The sequence below is a fragment of the Rhinatrema bivittatum genome, chromosome 15 (assembly GCF_901001135.1).
Source record: "Rhinatrema bivittatum chromosome 15, aRhiBiv1.1, whole genome shotgun sequence".
Taxonomy (NCBI): domain Eukaryota; kingdom Metazoa; phylum Chordata; class Amphibia; order Gymnophiona; family Rhinatrematidae; genus Rhinatrema; species Rhinatrema bivittatum.
Window position 1 is genome coordinate 68579335 of NC_042629.1, and position 18896 is coordinate 68598230.

The 18896-nt window shown below is 46.4% G+C and overlaps 2 protein-coding genes across 3 annotated transcripts in view; both read right to left on the bottom strand.

Moving 5' to 3' along the window:
* Positions 1–2869, bottom strand: part of ESPN (espin) — a 101342-nt gene extending 98473 nt beyond the window's left edge. For both annotated transcript variants that reach the window (XM_029578968.1, XM_029578967.1), the window contains exon 1: positions 2097–2869. In XM_029578968.1, the coding sequence (XP_029434828.1) occupies positions 2097–2390 (294 nt within the window). In that variant the 5' untranslated portion in view covers positions 2391–2869. The remainder of the gene's footprint in view (positions 1–2096) is intronic.
* A 2066-nt stretch (positions 2870–4935) lies between these two features.
* On the bottom strand, positions 4936–12417 carry LOC115076894 (claudin-16-like). Its single transcript, XM_029578875.1, has 5 exons — positions 12337–12417; positions 10891–11017; positions 9540–9701; positions 8687–8751; positions 4936–5329 (listed from the first exon to the last, which is right to left on the bottom strand). Exons 1-5 carry the CDS (start codon positions 12397–12399, stop codon positions 5123–5125), a joined length of 624 nt encoding a protein of 207 aa, XP_029434735.1. The 5' UTR covers positions 12400–12417; the 3' UTR covers positions 4936–5122.
* Positions 12418–18896: the final 6479 nt, after the last annotated feature.

The following is an 18896-nucleotide window of genomic DNA, read 5'->3' on the forward strand; positions in this document are numbered from 1 at the left end:
CCACAGTGAGAATCAGGAAATAAACTTACTGCAGAGGTGTGAGCTAAGCCCATGGGTGCTCACCTGTGTGGGAGCAGCAGCGGCCAGCCCCATAACCTGAGTAACCAAGGTTCTCTAGCAACCCAAACTTTCAGGAAGAAATAAAACGGTCAGATAAGTTAGAGGCAGCGGCACCTCTTTTACTGGCCTGTGGTACTGTCTGTGCCTAGCTTTTGAGAGCTACACTCCTTTCATCGGATCAGTGGCATGAAGTTACCAGAATATACAAGTAAACTGCAGCTTGCATTATAACCGTGCTGTTTGCTTGCAACGCTGGTCCAATATAAAGGCCTTTCTAGGTATCCAAGTGGACTAACACAGCCGGCACCTCACTTTATTCAGGAATAAGACAGAATTGGAAGGTTAGTATCTTTGATCCCTGCATTCCCTTTAAGAAACGTAAATCAGTACTCTTACATCATGGACTGGCCATGCACCCTAAAACTGTTTCTTCTACTGCACAAAAATTGTAGAAGAGAGCAGAAAGTAGAATAAAAAAAGAATATGGCTAGAAAATATGAAAAAAAAACAAACCACCCTGGCTTTTAGGATTAGTTTGGCATTAAAGCTGCTCTTGAACTGGGGTGGTTGAGTATTGATATATCAGAGGCTGGAGGTGATCTGTGAAAGATATGTTACATCCAACCATTCTACTCCTCTGCCCGTTGGGATTCTTTTTTTCCCTTGGGAGAGCAGAATATTTTCTTAACCTGCTCACAAGCAGATGTAGAAATATTCCCAAGCAATAAACATTGCATTACCCCTGGTTTCAATATAATCCTGATGACTTCAAGCACTGGCTCCCAGAAAAGCAAATGCCTGGAATGAAATGGTCCATACCCAGGACTGAAACCCTATAATCCTCTCCGCAGGACCCTGGGTTTATGCACCAGAAGGAGCAGACCTGGAGGACACTACGGAGGGATCCCCAGCAGAGGTAACTACTGGAAACATCGGTTTGCTTGGCAGAACTGTCAGATGGCACCAAGGATGCCGTGTCCAGGATATATAAAAGGGGCATCAGGGGACTCACACAACCTCCATGTACTGTACAAAAATGACACCTCACACATTAGGGGCCACTGCAGCAACTTATCCTCTGCCTTGGTGTCTCTGGATGGAAACGTTTTCAGGGAAGTGAAACTGTGCAAAGGTCCCAGGGCTGCACGCGTTCTCCAGGACCTTTGCTAATGCCCTGATCTGTGCCCCAGAAGGGTCCTTCACAGCCCGGGGCAGGGAATTCAGTGGTAGAAAGGAAGATAAAGTTATTGCACTTCGCTGTGATGTGCAGGTAAAAAGAAGACAAGAAAAAAGAAAATGCTATGAAAGCCTAAAGCCGAGTTCTCGATGTGAAACAGGATAGCCCTGCCTCTGTCAGAGAAACAGTCTCCCACACCTCTGCTGATATTCCCAGCCTTTGGCTTTACCTCGGCAGTGCCCAGTAAAGTGGCCACCAGCTGCCTTTCTGATGTTTTCATTCCTAGGGGTGAGGGCAGCACCCACCCCCCCCCCAGAGATGAGAGACCCCCTTCCCGAGGGCTCTCTGAGCCGGGGGGCACTCGCCCCCCCCCCCCCAAGGCAGCCCCCCCACTGGGGGCGAGAATGAGGGAGCCGAGGGCGGGGGTAGCCTGGGGAGCCGCTCCTGCTCGGCCTGGGACCCCGGATGATTTATATTCCGCTCTACGGGTCAGGGGATCGGATCCGGCGCACACATATGCGCTCCCAGTGCCGGAGAAATCAAGAGAAAATCGCTCTCCCCTCGGGGCCAGATCACAGGACACAGAATCAAATTAGCAAAATACTAATAAGAAAGCCACAATTCTTCTCAGACTCGATTGCTGGGTCCCTCACCTCACCCCCTTATGCCAACATCTTTAGGGAAACTTCCAGGACTGCTGAGCGCCCGTCAGAGAGAAGAAGCCGCCGCGGGTCGGATTATGCCGGGGGCTGTCTGTCTGTCTGTCTCCGAAGGAAGAGGCCGCCATACTCAGTAGCCCCTGGGCCAGCAGCCGAGGGGCGCATGCAAAGCGGACGGACGGACGGACGGCAGTACCCACCTGGAAACCGCAGCCCCCCTGGGCGAGGAGCCACTGCAGGCAGGTCAGGGTGCCCGTGGCGGCGGCGTCGTGGCCCGGAGTGGCCCCGTTCCGCGCTCTCCCGTTGCCCGGCAGCTCCGCGTCCTCCACCAGGTAGCGAAGGCTCCCAAGCTTGCCGGCCCGGGCCGCGTGGTGGACGGGGGAGGCGCCCAGGGGGTCCCGCAGTCCGTCCCGCAGCTGCCCCTCCGCCCGCAAGGACCGTAGGGTGTCCAGGTCCCCCCGGCGGGCGGCGAGCAGAGCCCGCTCCAGGGCCATCTCTAAGGAGCCCCCGGCCAGGGCTCCCCCGCCATGCGCTCCGCCCGATCACTGCCGGCTCCGGCCAGGTCCCGGCATCGCCGCCGACTGCCAAACGTCCCTACTGGGGAGGGGGGTGGGGGGGGAGCAGCTGCGGCTGCTCAGGAGACTTTTCTCCACCTCCTGGAATGGAGGGGCGAGAGCGGCGGTAGGGGGGAGGAGAGAGCTCCCGATCCCTGTGGCTCCTGCGCCGGCTCCTTCGTTTCTGTAGCGCCTGCTCCTGCGGCTCCTGCTCCCGATCCCTGCGGCTCCTGCTCCTGCGGCTCCTGCTCCCGATCCCTGCGGCTCCTGCGCCGGCTCCTTCGTTTCTGTAGCGCCTGCTCCTGCGGCTCCTGCTCCCGATCCCTGCGGCTCCTGCTCCTGCGGCTCCTACTCCCGTTCCTGCTGCTGCTGCTTCTCCTGCGGCTCCAGTTCCCGATCCCTGCGGCTCCTGCTCCCGTTCCTGCGGCTGCTGCTTCTCCTGCGGCTCCTGCTCCCGTTCCTGCGGCTCCTGCTCCCGTTTCTGCGGCTCCTGCTCCCGTTCCTGCTGCTGCTGCTTCTCCTGCGGCTCCAGTTCCCGATCCCTGCGGCTCCTGCTCCCGTTCCTGCGGCTCCTGCTCCTGTTCTCGCTGTTGCTTGCCAGCGGCTCCTGCTCGTCTGCTTCCTTCTCGGTTACCAGCGCTCCGCCGACTTCAGGCGGTGGTAAATAATGCAGAGGAAACTGGGGCGGGGAGGCTGGCGGTTAATGGTTCAAGTTTAAAGCCGCCCAGCACAAACCAGTTGCTGCTTCTGATGCCCTATTGCCCCGCACACTTTGGACTTTTGTTTAATTGCGTAAGAGCTGGTAAGGGGTTGAAGTCTCTGGAAGTGATTCCTCATTACTGTGGCTCGGTTCCTGGGGCTGCCGGTTGAATCAATAATAATAATAATAATAATAAAAAGGTTTGCCTGCCCAAGAATGACTCCTTGTGTTGGACGAAAGGCTTCAGATGACAAACAGCACAGTGGGAAATCGTGCGGTAACATTTACACTCGGGGGAATTTTGAGCGTAAAGATTATTTTGTCATTTCAAGCGAACGAAGCCCGGAGGAAAACTACGCGAGCCAAGCAGACGTTTTAATATATTTGTAACTTCTTTTGTGTAAACGTCACCATAATTTTCCCTCAAAAAAATGTTCAACACAAACCGTTGAGCACGTTTTTTAAATTGCAAATGACTTCCTGGCCAAGAAAGGTAGGGAAACTCCACCTTTCTTGGCGAGGTGGGGTTTCCCTACCTTTCTTGCAATCCGGACGGATAATCCTTAAGAACATAAGAAGTGCCGGGCTAGGCCCAGCATCCCATCTCCGACAGTGGCCACTGGGCAGTCCGGATCACAAGTACCTGTCAGTTCCTCAAGGGTTGATCTCACTCCCAGGTATAAGCCCTGGCTTTCCCACCTCTATCTGGCTAATAACTGTTTATGGACTTTTCCTTCAGGAACTTGGCCAATCCTCTTTTCAACCCCGCTGTGTTAGTTGCCTTCACCACCTCCTCGGGCAACAGACTCTGTAGCTTGATTGTGCGCCGAGTGACTAAATACTCCCTGGTTGCTACTTTCATGGAGCATCCCCTGGTCCTAGTGTTATTTGAATGGGGTAAATGAGGAACAGTTATTTACCCACTCATGGTTTTATAAATCTCAATCCTATCCCCTCCATTCTAAAGATCCCTAATCTGTTTAGCCTTTCCCATAAGGGAGCTGTTCCATCCCCTTTATCATTTTTCATGCCCTTATCTGAACCGTTTCTCTGCCAGCTATGTCTTTTTTTTGAGACGTGTAGACCAGAACTGCACCATGGATCTTCAGGGTCCTTTTCCTGGGTGGTGACTCCTAGCATGGAGCCCAGCATCTTGTACCTGTAGTTGGGATTATTTTTCCCCACATGCATCGCTTTGCAGTTGTGCACATTAAATTGCACCTGTCATGTACATGCCCAGTCTTCCAGTCTCACAAGGTCCTTCCAGGGTTCTTCACAATCTGCTGCTGTGTTAATGACTCAAAACAATTTTGTGTCATCTGCAAATCTGGTCTCTTTACTTCTTGATCTTATCTCCCGATCATTTATGAATATGTGAAATAGCACAGGACCCTATAGAGATCCACTAATGACTTTAATCCATTTGGAAAACTGGCCATTTAGGTCTACCCTCTGTTTCATTAAGCTTTTAGCTAGTTATCAATCCACAACAGGACACTGCCTCTGATCCCATGACCTTCCAGTTTCCTGAGGAGTCTCTCATGAGGATTTGAGTCAATTGCCTTCTGAATATCCTTTGTAAGAATAGATTAAGCCTCAGTAGGAATGTAAACTGATTTAAATGATAATTGTTCAATATGATTTGACTCAGTGTCCGAATCTGGTGTTACATAAACTGGAGGAGTTGAAGCACCCACAGACCCAGTTATCAGGAATGTACAGGAAAGCAGACTTTGAAAGCATTCGAGAGCTGGGCTGAGAATTTTATTTCATAATCAAGGACAGAAATGAAATTGCCTTTTCACTTATCCTCCATTCCACCATGGAATTAAGCATTTTGATTAACAGGATATTTGGCTACAAAAAAAGATAACGGTATAAAAGCTGATGGCAAAATAAAATCATACAAGTTTACATGATTTTTTGTTTATGATGAATGTTTCATTCATTTCAATTTTAAAAAAATGTGTGTTTAAACATATGTTTTTATTGCTTCAAAACCATGGGAGTATTTCCTTCCATTCAGCTCCTTGATCACATCTGGCTTGGGTTTCTCCTTGTGCAAGACCTCATAGCAGGACAGGACAGCTGTGGTTATGGCCCCTAAACTGCCTCCTACAGCTATCCACAGGGAGTAGCCGTATTCAAAACTAGGAAATCCTGGGATTTTTAAGGACACCTAGAAGGGGGGGGGGGGAAAGAGGATACGTTTTAATGAATTAGCACAGCAAAGACAAAATAATCTCTCCTTCAATAACATGTATCTCATTCCCATCCAGGTGAGAGCTGCAGGCGATGTACAACTTCTGAAAATAGCAATAGAACAAAAAACAGTTGATACACATTTTTCAAAATGACATTAATCTGAAGCACGTAATATAGAACTTATATAGGCAAGTGTAATAACCCCTAAATATTAGCAAGCACAGCTGAGCACAAGCTCCCACAAAAGTTAAAGCAATGAATTCTAAGGAGAAAATAAAGAGGGTAAGGGTTGAAACAGAAGGAAACTTATCGAAGTCAGAGCTAATGGAAGTGTCAGTACCAAGTGGCCATTCTGCAGTACCACCTATGGAGCCACTGAAGATCATCAAGTCCCAAGAAAGATGCAGCAATGGTCCCCACTTGTATTGGGCATCACCAGCACATCCTGATGTGTTGCCACCACTCACTACAGCCCTTGAACGCCAGAAGGAAACTCTCTTCGGAGCAAGTATTTGGGGAGTATTAAGATGAACGTTAGCGGCGTATTTGAGAGACTGAGATCCTACCCAACATATCCCGGCCAACCAGTGAGGTTCATTCTTGCCATGATGTGCACAAAGCAAATCCATCTGCAGACACTGCCCCCCCTGAAAAGTCTGAAAATGATATTGCAACTAAGTTGATAGATCTAAAACCTTTTCATGTACAAGACCTATTTTATGGAATAAAATTCCCAGGGAACGAAGCAAAATGCAAGGCTATTTGGGATTCAGAAAGTAAACTAAAACTCAACTTTTTACTCTTGCTTTTAGCTGATTTTTTTTATACTGTGTTTGTGTTATTTACTTGAGAAGCTATTTATGAATTTCTGATCTGTTTTATCATTGCATATTTAAATGCATCTTTGACTATATTTTATGCAACCTGTACCACACCCTGAGCCTTGCAGATGCGTGCATAATAAATTGAAGAAAGAAAAGAAACAATTTAGTCTGCTATGGGGGGAGGGGAGAAGAAACTAAAAGGTTAAATCACTTTTCCAAAATCAAACATAGCTAGTTTTGTATTGTTGGGTGTTAAGTGGATTATGAAGGAAGGACAGTGCTGTAAGGCAAGCAGCAGAGGCAGCTTTGTTGTCTGTCAATATGTGCTTATGTCCATGTACTGCCGAATTCTGTTTTTGTGTCTCCAAATGCATTGCAGGGCAAGACAGAAGTGCATTACTAGATGAACGTTGGCAGGGAAAGATAAAACAAATTACTAGAATTCAGCAATATTGTGTCAGATGAATATTCATAAGCTAATTTAAATTAAAATGATATGTCCAGAGCTGTGTGCGGCCACGGGGAGGGACCAAGCTTTTGATTGCTGGCTCAGGTGTTTCACTCCATGGCTTAGCAGGGCTGGGGATGTGGTGGAGGCAGGGTTCACAGTCCCTTGGGTGGACGTCAGTCATCTAGCAATGGCGCCACCTAATGGCTGGATTTAGAACCAATGATTGCAGAGTTCCAGAGGGAGTCCTGGTGCATGACCCTTGGCCCAGGATGGACTCTGCAATGATTGGGATAAATATCAGTTTGGGTAGCTGCAATTGGAGATTCATGGCACCAGATCCCCAGCCCTGGTTCTGACTTGAATCCCAAGCAGGAGGAAACTGGTGGGTCCAAATAGGACCAGATTTAAGGCCAACTGATGCCCTAAGCATAGCCCATCCATGGTGCCCCCTCGGCCCTTGCTTAAGTGACAAGACATTAAGGGCCTCATTTTCTAAATTATCGCAGGCCTGCGATAATTTAGGGAATGAGGGGCGGGGGCCGAAATGGGGGGCGGGCCTGCGCTGCCGGTTTCGCACCCAATAGCGCCACCATAGAAGGTGCAGCTATTGGGCGCGAACTCGGACGCGAAAAGGGCCTTACCTTTTCGTCATCCATGGCGTCTTCGAGGAGTCGGCCCCGGTGACGCCCCGACTCCTCCTCTTCCGGGGCCGACTCCGCCCCCATTTTGGTATCGCGCGCGATAAGGGACTTTTCACATGCGAAACGTCCCTTATCGCGTGCGATCCGTCTGGAAAATGAGGCCCTAAGACTCAATAAGTTCTGAAGGTGAAATAAGAGATTAAAAATTCAGTTTTCTTACAAGCCATCCTCTAGGCCAGACCTCACAACCATATCAAATATAAACTTTTTAAAATGTATTTATTTAATACTAAATAGCATTAAGCAATATAACAATTTATTTACTTATAACTCGGGGGCAACAAAAAATGCACATTTTCAACACTCTGTGGTATTCCCCTTCCCTTGGTGCTGCTGGGTCAAAATAAGAGCCATGCCCTGGGTTTTCATGTAACTAGCAGGGTACTGAAACCCAATGGGGCTGATGCAATATCGGGCGCTGAGTTCAGCACACCGGTAAACGCGCAGTTGGACCCACGTTTTGGAAGCGCTAGACATACGCCCAATGCAATATCAGGATTAGCACATCCAGAACATGCGTCCATACCAGTGCACAGCTAATAGCGCTCCTCACATGCAAATGCCATGTTGATGTGGCTATTAGCTAGTACCCCCGATTTAAAAATAAAAATGTGTGGCCAGCGCGTGCATTTTAACGTTCAAAAATTAACCCCAGCCCAGAGCTGGTTTTAAGTTTTGAGACACCCCAAACCATGCTCAGAAGAGCAAAAAAAAAATCATTTTTTGTGCGATACTAAGCAGGCTGCAACAACAACAACAACAAAAACCTTGACATCAGTCAGGCTAGGAAAAGAGACGCTCAATTTACGAGTGTCCATTTTCCTAACCTGTAGCTGTGCACCAGTTAGGAAAATGGACACTCAGAAAATTGAGTGTCAGTTTTCCTTACCTGTGCTCAGCCACTCCTCCTGGGCACCCGATGGCATGGAGGCACTAGGGAAGCGCAAATTATCAATTGTGCGTCCCTTTCAGCGTGCCGGCTCATTAGATTATTAGAGCGAGTGAGGGGGATGTGGTTTGGACGCATATTTTTAGTGCGCATGATATTGCATCAGGCCCAATGTATTTCAAGGTACAGATGCTGCCATCTAGTGACAAGAGAGGTCAGCTGGTTCCCGTCTGTATGCAACAGGTACAAATCCAAGAACGCGCCAGAAAACGATTTCTCTCTCATTTGGGGATGCTGATGATATCTTTAAACTGCCTTTCACTTTCCTCTCCCAGGGCAGCTGCTTTGCAGAAGACGGAAAGTGCACCGTTCTTCCGTTTCTAATGGCACAACTTGATTCCCGTTTCCCCCTCTTTTGAAACAATTGTGGAATGGGTAAACAAGCAAGGTACATAAAATAAAATACCTCATACTGGTGAACATAGTACACGTACACACAGTATCTTATGATACCAGCAGCGGAGGAAATTCCTGAAATACAAAACGCAGGCATGTTTAGTGATTAACAGCGCTCTTGGACCATTGGGAAAAGTGAGTTGTATTTTTCCTTGTTCATTTACAGCCGGCCTGTATAAAGTATTTGTCCACAGGTCTCGACATTCTGCTTCAGTATAAGTAGCTGATGATGTAGATTGGGATTAAGTTCATGAAAACTAAAAATGCAGGAACTAAAAATTTGAAGCTTTGATCCATATTTAGGACTGAGGGTGGGTTTTTTCCCCTTTTAAATAAAAGATCAAAATATAATATGCTTAAGTACAGGGCCAGATTTAAGATAATGGCACCCATAGACAGAAGGTTTAGGGCAAGAGACGGGAGCCGTCCCCTCCCTCTGGAAAGCAGAGTTCTCAGTGGGAATCTCCCAACTTTCAGAACCTGATGCCCAAGGCACTTGTCTATGCTACAAATATCCCTAAATCCAGCCCTGGCTATGCACAAGAATGTTTGGCCAGGGGAAATATTGAAATAATAGTTTGAGTTCATCCTTAAAGGAGATTAGTGATTCATTCATTAATATAGTAGCAGATTGCTGTAGAAACAGGAGGATTAGTGTGTGAACTGTCTGTCAAAGTGTCAGGCTCGGAGTAAATGTGTCCAAACTAATGTCAGGTGATGGCAGGACAGCGGATAGGAAGGAATATATAACACAGCTTGAAATCACACATTCTTGGCTTGGTGTCTGCATCCACGCATCGCGTTACAGAATATGACATATCGGAGCGGAGAGAGAAAATAAAAAAAATACCATTAATACCTACCGACTAGGAAATAAAGTGCAGAGGACAGGGCAAGATACTGCTGTTTAGTGAAAGATTCCTGGCAGCAGGTGAAATATTTAAACCCCAGCAGCAAGCAGACAAAGGCAACAACACCGACGATACTGGAGGTGATGATCAGAGCTCTGGTGACAATAACTGTGACTGAGGAGAGACAGAAGTGTAAAATGGACATCCTTACTCACAAAAAAAAATGCCGTAGAAATCCAAAGGTGTATGCGTGCCACGGCCTGCACTTCCCGAGCAACCCCCTACCCAATGGGATGAAAGCTCTTGGCCCTGCCACCCCCACCTCACCCCCAAAACCTCTATGGAAGTCTCACTGTCTGCAGTGGGGGCTTAGTATCAGGTCCACCCCTCCCTGTACAGCAGGGTCATCGGCCTCCCAGTCTCATGGACTTGGACAGCAGGCTGCAGGCCGTCCCACCCAATAAAAGGGTCTTTGATGCTGGTCCAAAAAATAATAATAAAATAGCTGAAGACTTTGCTTTTTTTTTTTTATTATTGTTGTAGATGATTGTTGTGGATGAGTGGAAATATAGGAATTTTAATTGCATTATCTTAATATGTTTGTGTATTTTATGAGTGTTCAGTATTGTGAGCTGCCTAGAAAAACAGATATTTGTAAGGATGGAATATAAAACATTTGTAAATAGATAGATAATGGTATCTAAACTCAAATAATGTGCTCTTTAGGTGTTATAATCCCTGTATCCCCTGCCCCCTTCTCTCTTCCTGATGGCCTGACCTTGGCTTTGCTTCTTCAGGCGCCTGATTTCCCTGCACTGGTCCTCTCCGAAATGAAACACATTAGTTTATTTAATTGGTCAACCTTTATGAAGTTAATCGTGCAGCAGGTATTGGAATGGCTGTTACTATCCTCTCTGATCAATACCTTGATCCAGTGGCTCTGCAATTTCTCTCTTTCTTTATGTTCCACAGTAGGCGGGAAAATGTCCCTGGCCAGATTTAAGTTTCAGGCCAAAGGAAGGGGGGATTCCTGTGGTTTCGAAATAGGGGGGGGGGGGTCTCTTGCCCACGAATCTAATCTCCTGTGTTTTAGCGAGGAGGAAAGGTCCACAGGCAATACCTCGCGAATCAACACACGTGGAATCTTTGCGGGGAATCCTAGATGTAGGAACGCGGCCGGACTTTTACAGCCAGCTTCTGGCGGGAGATTTTCCTTGCATGCCCACCCCTCCCATTGCTTGGGGGAAAAGATGAGCAAACGGGGCAAGAAAAATGGACCTGCAGGGTTTTTGTCTTTGTGCTGAAATTTAAATCTAGCCCTAGCTGTGGTAAACTAAAGGGAGGCTCTTCAACCTGAATGTACCTGGATGAGGGTTTAAATAGGAGCTGAAGACGTCGCAGGTCCAGATCTTGACAAACTTGTCCCAGACACATTCTCTCCAGAGACCCCGGCAGCGGGTGCTCAGTACCACCGACCCTTTGCTGTTAATCTGATGGAAATGAGATGATAAAACCAGGCTATGACATCAGTAACAGGGCCGCATTTTGTAAGAAACTGGTTTTTGGTTTTCTCCATCCTGTCTTTTCCCTCTCCTCTGCAGCTGTCAGTACATGGCTAGTAGCAGAGCACAGTTCTTGTAAGCTTTTCAATGTCCATCACACAATTAGAATCGTGTTTGTTCCAGCAGAGACGAGAAGTTTCAGCCTGCATGATGTGTCCTTTGCTTTGCAGAGTGCCCCTGGCATAGGAAGGGACTATCCTCCATGCTTGTAAGCATCAGATTAGACGTTCACTCCTAGGAGATCTTAATCCTCTCCCCACCTCACACACCACCTCCACTACCATCTCCATGGATGAAAAACGGGGTTTGGGAGCAGTGAGGAGGAGGATTGATGGTTTACGGTAATCATACCGGTGGTTTTCCAGATCCCGGATGTGCTAGGCAGTGAAGCCTCACGTCTTCCCCATCTTATGAACATGGAGGTGCTGACATCGTGGGGTCTGGGTCATGGTGGGCAGAGCCCTCCCCTCACAGGTTTTGCATGGATTGGGATAACCGCTGCCTCCCCGTGAGGCTGAATGTGGATCCCTGTTCCTGAAAGAGTAGTGGCCAGGGCAGCTCCCTAAAATAGCTGTGGGGGTGTTTGGGCGACCTCATTAAGGGGGGGGGGGGGGGGGGGAATGGGGCTTGCCCTCGTCTGACAGCTCTTTTTGGTCTGGAAACCTGCACAGTGCAGGCGCTCATTTTTTCAACAACTAACTAAGCAGTATTTTAGGCTTATTCCTTCTTTGATTCTCTAACTCAACAAATCAGCCTTGTATGCATCACAGCAGCTTTAAGCAAAATCTTTCCATAAAACAATATTCACGATCTTGCACACACACACACACACATATACACACACATATACACACACATATACACACACACGCACACACACGCACACACACACATACACACACACATACACACACTCACACACACACTCTCACACACACACACTCACACACACACATACACACACTCACACACTCACACACATACACACACTCACACACACACACACAAATATACACAGAAAGGCAGCGAACGACGTTTGAAAGCTGTGATTATTATCATAGTAAAAATATATCAGCCGTCCCCTCCCCTAATGTTTAAGACATTAACGTTTCTTTGTGGAGCCCTTTTTAAAAAAAACAACAAATAACTCTGCACATTAGTTTGACCCTCCAGCAACATCCAGCTTTAAACATGTAAATACTCAGCTCATTCCTCCATTAGTACCAGAGTAAAGTGCATGACCCTACCTGCCAGCAGTCTGTCCAGAGGGAAGCGATGGTAGTGGCCATCGAAAAAGCTCCGCACAGCATGGAGAGCAAATTCAGTTCGCCGCCCATCTGACAAAAGTAGGGAGAGAGAGAGAGAGAGAGAGAAAAGTATTTTTAGAAAGGTTGTAAATTTTTGTTTCCCTTTAGAGTCACTTTAAAGCTGTAATCATGGTGAAGCTTGCAAGAGCTAAGTGATCTGCCAGGAGACGTTTTGGCATTTGGAATGACTTAAGGAGACCCCCCCAGCTCCCCAGACCTCCACACCCCACACAGGAAAGGGAAAAGGCCCGGTCCTTACCCGGCAGATCCTGGACTGGGACGGCAAACCCATAGCGCTTTCCTAGCACCGGTTTGCTGTACTTGCACACTACAGCAGAGCCTTCATTTGTTGGCTTATTCTGAAGTATTTTCTAGGAGTTTTTGTTTTGTTTTGTTATTGTATTGGTTTGTTGAGAGGTAAATGCCCCCCGACCCTCTATAAACGGCAGCAAAGCCCAATCTCCTCCTTTGAAGGTCAAGCGGAACGAGAGGCAGGGAGTCACATTCAGCCCTGCCTGAAACCAATTCTTCGGAAAGCACATTTCACAGCGGAAAGATCGAGCCTGCTGGTTCTCTCTCTTCCCTTCTCTGGCCCTCACGGAAAGAAAAAAAAAAAAAGATCCACAGCCTGTCTTTAAAATATATTTTCTACCATTCTCCTCCATTCATTCCTCCTACAATATTGTCTTTTCACTTCTCTCCTTATAGCACACAAACACACACACAGGCATTTTCTCCTCAAACCCTGCTATAATGTTGACCTTTTCGGTTGGCTAAGGCGCTTGAACTTTGAAACAAAAAAAAATGTTTGCCAGGGAGCAGCAAGATCAGGAGGCGATTTCATGGGCAACCATCAGAACTCGCTTTATTCTTTATTCAGGCCAAACAAAATACAGCTGATGAGGGAGAGAAGTACATTTTATGTTCATAGTTACCCTCAAACTGAAAGTCTGACGCTCGGGAGGGAAATCAAAAGGTAGAACTTAATTAATCCTGCAGCGACACTGCACACTGCAACACTGCAACACTGCACACTGCAACACTGCACGCTGCAACACTGCAACATTGCACGCTGCAACACTGCAACACCGCACACTGCAACGCTGCAACACTGCAACACTACAACACTGCACGCTGCAACAGTCACCCTGCACGGGTCCTTTAAATGGAAGACCCAGAGCCTGCAATATCCGTGCCCTTGGCAGACAGACAGACTTTTGGCAGGCCAGGGTGAGGACGGTGACTCCGGTAAGAGTGCCCAGTCCCATATGAAGGTCGGTAACTGGCGGGCCTCTTCTCTCCACACGCCTCTCGCCATTTTGCCTCACCCTCGTTTCCAGATCTTGACTGTCTTTTTTTTTTTTTTTCCTGTGTCAGCTCTATAAAGAAAATGATGCACAATTTGTTCTCCATCAGTGCTGTGGGTCTTACCAGTAGTCATCATTTTAGCTTGAGCTGGGAGGTTTTTGGTTAGAGATCAGTGATAATCTTCTAACCGCAGGGGGCTGTTAAGCAGGGAAATGATGGATCTCTCTCTATCGCTGGAGGTTTCTGTCTAGGATGGTTTAGGAACTGTGGATCCTGGCTGGGTGAAGGGCTGGATAAATTCGCTGATTTTCTTGTGGTCTCTCTTATACCTACTTTTCTATGGTTGTATGCCAGTGCCTCCCCTATTTATCAATGCTTTCATTGATAAATCTAGCAGCAAGTCTTCAGTACATTCATTCCCACCTCGTACATCCAGTTAGTATTTAGCTGTTTGCCCGCAGGGTGGCAATGCACACCCAACCCAGAGGCAGCAAACAGCTAACTGAATCCAAGACAAACCTTCAGCAAATGAAAGATGCACCTGCCAATGCGCTTGCAATTTCAAAACATCGATGTGCGCCCTGAAATCCCTGTGACCTTGCCAAAATGGGTTCCCAGAGCCAGAATCCTAAACTGCAAAATGTCCAGCTTTCTTCTGCTCTTCCGAGAAGGACGAGCCCAGCCCATCTCGCACTGCCGACGAAGCCTGATCTTATCACAAGCGAGAGCTTCCATGTGTGACTAAGTAATCGCTACAAGCTGGCCAAGAGCTGCTATCAGGGGATTACATTGCCTTTAGATGAGGCCCCATCTGGTTTGGGGCTGCCATATTGCCAGGCCTAGACTTACAGACAAATCAGGCGGAACTAATCCATACCATATTCACCTCATTTGCTGCCAAGTATCAGGAGATTCCCCAATTCATCCCCAGAGGCAGCCACTGCCAGCGCCATGAGAGAGAGAGAGAGAGAGAGAGAGAGTGTGTGTGTGTGTGTGTGTGTGTGTGTCTGTGCAATGGCAAGCAGAAGTTATCAGCCTTTCTTTCAATACTGCTTCCATATAGTTAAACGCTATTTACAAGGCATTTTATAGCGACAGAGCAGTCTGTTTTTGTGCATAAACTGACTTAAAGATCTTAAATATATTTCCCTAGGACATGCACAGTAATGTTTTGAAGGTGTTATATTTGGGTATTTTATAAATTTCTAATTTCACCACAGTGTTTGGAAGGATTTCATTCTTGTTGACTTTTACCTGGATTAACAATTCTTATTATAGAGCACAGTTTAATGTGCACAGGTCATAAGATGAATAATTGTTGTGGACATGGTTGTCCTCAGTGTCCCTTCTGCGTATTGACTAGATCGTAAGCTCCAGGAAACAGGGAGGATCTCGTCTATGCTCCCGTATAGTGCTGCAATCACCTTGCGGCACTACTTCGATGTTTAGTGGCGGCTGGAGCAGTAGTTGCACCGTCTGCATACAGCACTGTCCATGACCCCCATGGTCACGAGCAGGCCAAGACGGTATGGACGCGCTAAAAAAAAGCACGTCCGTTTTCAGGCTCGCTCTTTGAACGCGGGCTCGGCCCCCTCTCCTGGGCGCGGGATACAGAATGCAAATAAGGGGGGACGCTAAAAGGAGGCGCTAGGGACAATGGCGCACCCCTAGCACCTCCTTGTCCCAGGAGAGGTGCATGTCAGCGGGTTTGGAAAACAGACGCTCAGTTTTACCAGCATCCATTTTCCTGATCTGACCCGCCGGCACATTTTTTTAAATGTTTTTTTATTTTACCATATTTTTTGGGTGTAAAATGTGTGGATCAGCCGCACATTTTTTTTCCTGTATCCCGGGTGAATGACTAATAGCCTCATCAACATGTGATGAGTGCTATTAATTTCGGGGGCAGTGTGTGTGTGTGTGGGGGGGGGGGGGGGTGTTTGAATGCGCATTGTGGATGCATTGTGGATGCGCATCCAAACCGGGTTAAAAGTGCGATCAGCTGAGTGCACTTCACAGTATCAGCTTGTAATGTTTCTATCCTTTCCAGGCCAGGTTTAGAAACGGGAAACTTCCTCAACAAGGTGGGATGAATAATAGTGGTCATGAAATCTGAATTTGGATCTCCAGGTTTTATCACTAACCCAGACCACCCCCACCTCCAATATTTTATTTCTGGTTCCATTGTGAGGGCTTCAGTAAGAGATTTCCTGACACAAGTTCTCCATCACTTAATGGTGACAAGGACACACGTCTGTATGGCACGTGCCACTTGTTAAGTCTCACAACATCCTCTCGTCTGAATGGGGAGACCTTCTGTCAAGATCAGGAGCAGGCTGGTTGCTTGGCCTATCAGCTATTGTATCAACCCAAGGAATAAACTGACAATGGTTCTCAAGGGACAGATAACCAGCTGTCCTAGCGAAAAGCAAATTGCACTTGAATGCATGGATGGATCGGCCTAATAAGTGTTTGGATTTGAAAGGATAATAGAAGTGTTCAGTCCCTGGCTTAGTGCAAACCAGGGTTATTTTGCAGAATGCTTTTCAGAAATAGGCTACAGTTTTGAACAGAAAATAGTCTATTGTCCTAGTAATTCAAATAAGGCAATAATACTTTGGAATTCTTTACCATCATTCAATTAGACAGGTCCTCAACACCCTTTACCATTCAATATTTTACCTGTAGGATGGTAAGCCTACAGCCCATTTCAGCATCCAATCTACCTGAACACATCCAAAAGGCAGGGAAGGAAAAGCAGAGTGTTATCAGGGTTACCCAATTGCATTTGAGCCAATCAAGCTCTTTTAAAAAAGATGTATAGCTCTCCTGTAATAAAGATCATTTAAAATGGTTTCTCAATAATTCTTTTGATGTGTGGGGAAACCCACAGTACCTGACTGTAATCTGCTTTGACGTGCCAAACAGTGGAATGCAAATCAAGTAAATAAATAAATAAAGAGTTTTTCTGAAGTTTACATTCTCTTATGTACAAAAATAATGTTCTAAGGATTAGCTTAGCTTGATGACAGTTTCTCGTTATCTGACAGGAAGAGATGATGTAGAAGCTATTGCAACATTACATAAAATTGAAGATATTCTAAGAAGCAATAAATTGCCATACTGAGTCAGACCAAAGGTATCCTGGTATCCCAGTATCCTGTCTCTGCCATTCTGGGTCACAAGTACCGGCAGGATCGCAAAGAATTGATCCGATCCTTCTTGCTCATAACCAGGGATAAGCAGTGGCTTTTCCAAGTCTACAAGGCTAATACTGGTTTATGGACTTTTTCTCCAGGAACTTGTCCAAACTCTTTTTAAACTCAGCTATGCTAACAGCTTTCATCACATCCTCTGGTAAGTCAAATCATTGTCTATCTTGTGCCTACTGAAACAATAGAGTATAAGTCAAAGATGAATCTGGAAAAGAAAACATTTAAGGGGCTTTCATTGCTTGCAATTTTGTAATATAAAAGGTAATAATTTAAAAATGTCCCTTTTTTCCCCTTTTTATTTGTGAAGCTACTAGTGAACAAGAAAGCAGACTGCAGTCAATATGCCAATATGACATCAAGATAAACTTGGAGATCCACTGCAATGAACTTCAGAACCAAGATCAGAGAGCTGGATTGAGTCAGAAGAACATTTTGCACAACTATGTGATTCTTTGGGATGGTTCCGCTGTGACCCAGATGAAAACTGTGACTGGAGCCAGAACCCTGTATGTAACTGTGAAGAGCTAGCTCAGTCCAACCGTACAGACATGTTGCACCCTGCATATGATCTGTTTCCCCTGAAACTCAAAATTTGACAACACAAACCTAAAGTTTAATTTTATGTAAAAGAATCAGGACAGAGAAGAGAATGTGATATGCACAAATAACATGCTACAGCTGAAGGATATTGTGTGGCAATTTGCATGTTGTTCCAAGACATGAATAAAACATACAATTAACAGCTTTTCCCCAATAATAATTTATGTTCCCATCACTCCCAAAAATGGGAGTTTACAAGTTAAAAATCAACTGGTCAGTCCTTAGGTCACAGTGCCCACTATCTTTAAATCCAACAGGAAATGGAGTGATTTGGGCACAGTAAGTGAGGCAGCGGCCCCGGAGGCAGTCTGGAAGGGTGTGCAGGTGCAGTTTGCCACAGAAACATTGAGATGGGGGCGCAATTTATTAAACTCACCTCAAACGCAAAAAGTATCTGGTTATTCCACTGCCAACAGGCCTTGGAGGTGAACAGGACAAAGGGCTTAATATTATTGACCCTTTACTTCTGCTAACTGGGCTGCCATGTGGCCTAATGGTTTGCAAGTAGAACTGTGAATTACGGTGTCTGCCACTTACTTAGCATGACCAAAATGATTTAGCTCCCTCATGTATACGCTGTCTCCTATTCCCTCTCGCAGCCCTCGCTCTCTCACAGACTGACGGTTTGTGCCTGCCTCAGCTCGTCCATCTCCCTCTCTCAGTCTGGGGATAGTGTTGGTGGTGGTGCCTTTTCCTGTCTCGCAGCGCCGTGTGTGGCACTGCAGACTGCTTTTTAGGAAGGCACTAAGACAGGCTTGTGTCCAGCCTCTGGAAAATGCACCTCCTGTCCCTGCTGGACCCACAGACTGTGGAGAGCAGCGGGTGCTGCTGATTCAGGGCACGGCCAGTTCCATGCCCGTTGCCTTCTTAAGGCAGTGCCCTCTTGATCTGAGCGGCAGAGGGGCCCAGACAAATATTTTCACCTGCCGGATGGCATTTCTGCAGGAGGTTGCTGATCCCTGATTTATATTATCAAACCTTTTGGGCAGGAATCCTTTATCTTGAGCGGTGCAATATATACAGTGTGATTTATAGTAAACAGCATATATTTACATAATTATAGTTCTTTTCCCATTTGTCATCATGATGATTATTAAAGATGCATATGTATATAAGACATTTTTTCTGTGGGATCAGCCCTTTCTTGCTGACTGATTTCCTTTGGCCACATCACAACCTGTTTGTTTGCTTTTTTTTTCCATTATTATTATTTTTAAATACTGTAAACTTCACTTAGCAGTATCCTTGTTATTAGCTCAATCCACCTTGAGAGATTTCTTTTCAAAACATCATCTGATCCTGTTCTCTGAAAGCAGTTCCGAATAACATGTCTTATCCATGTTCATTATTACATCTGGGAATTTGTAGAAGTTTGCT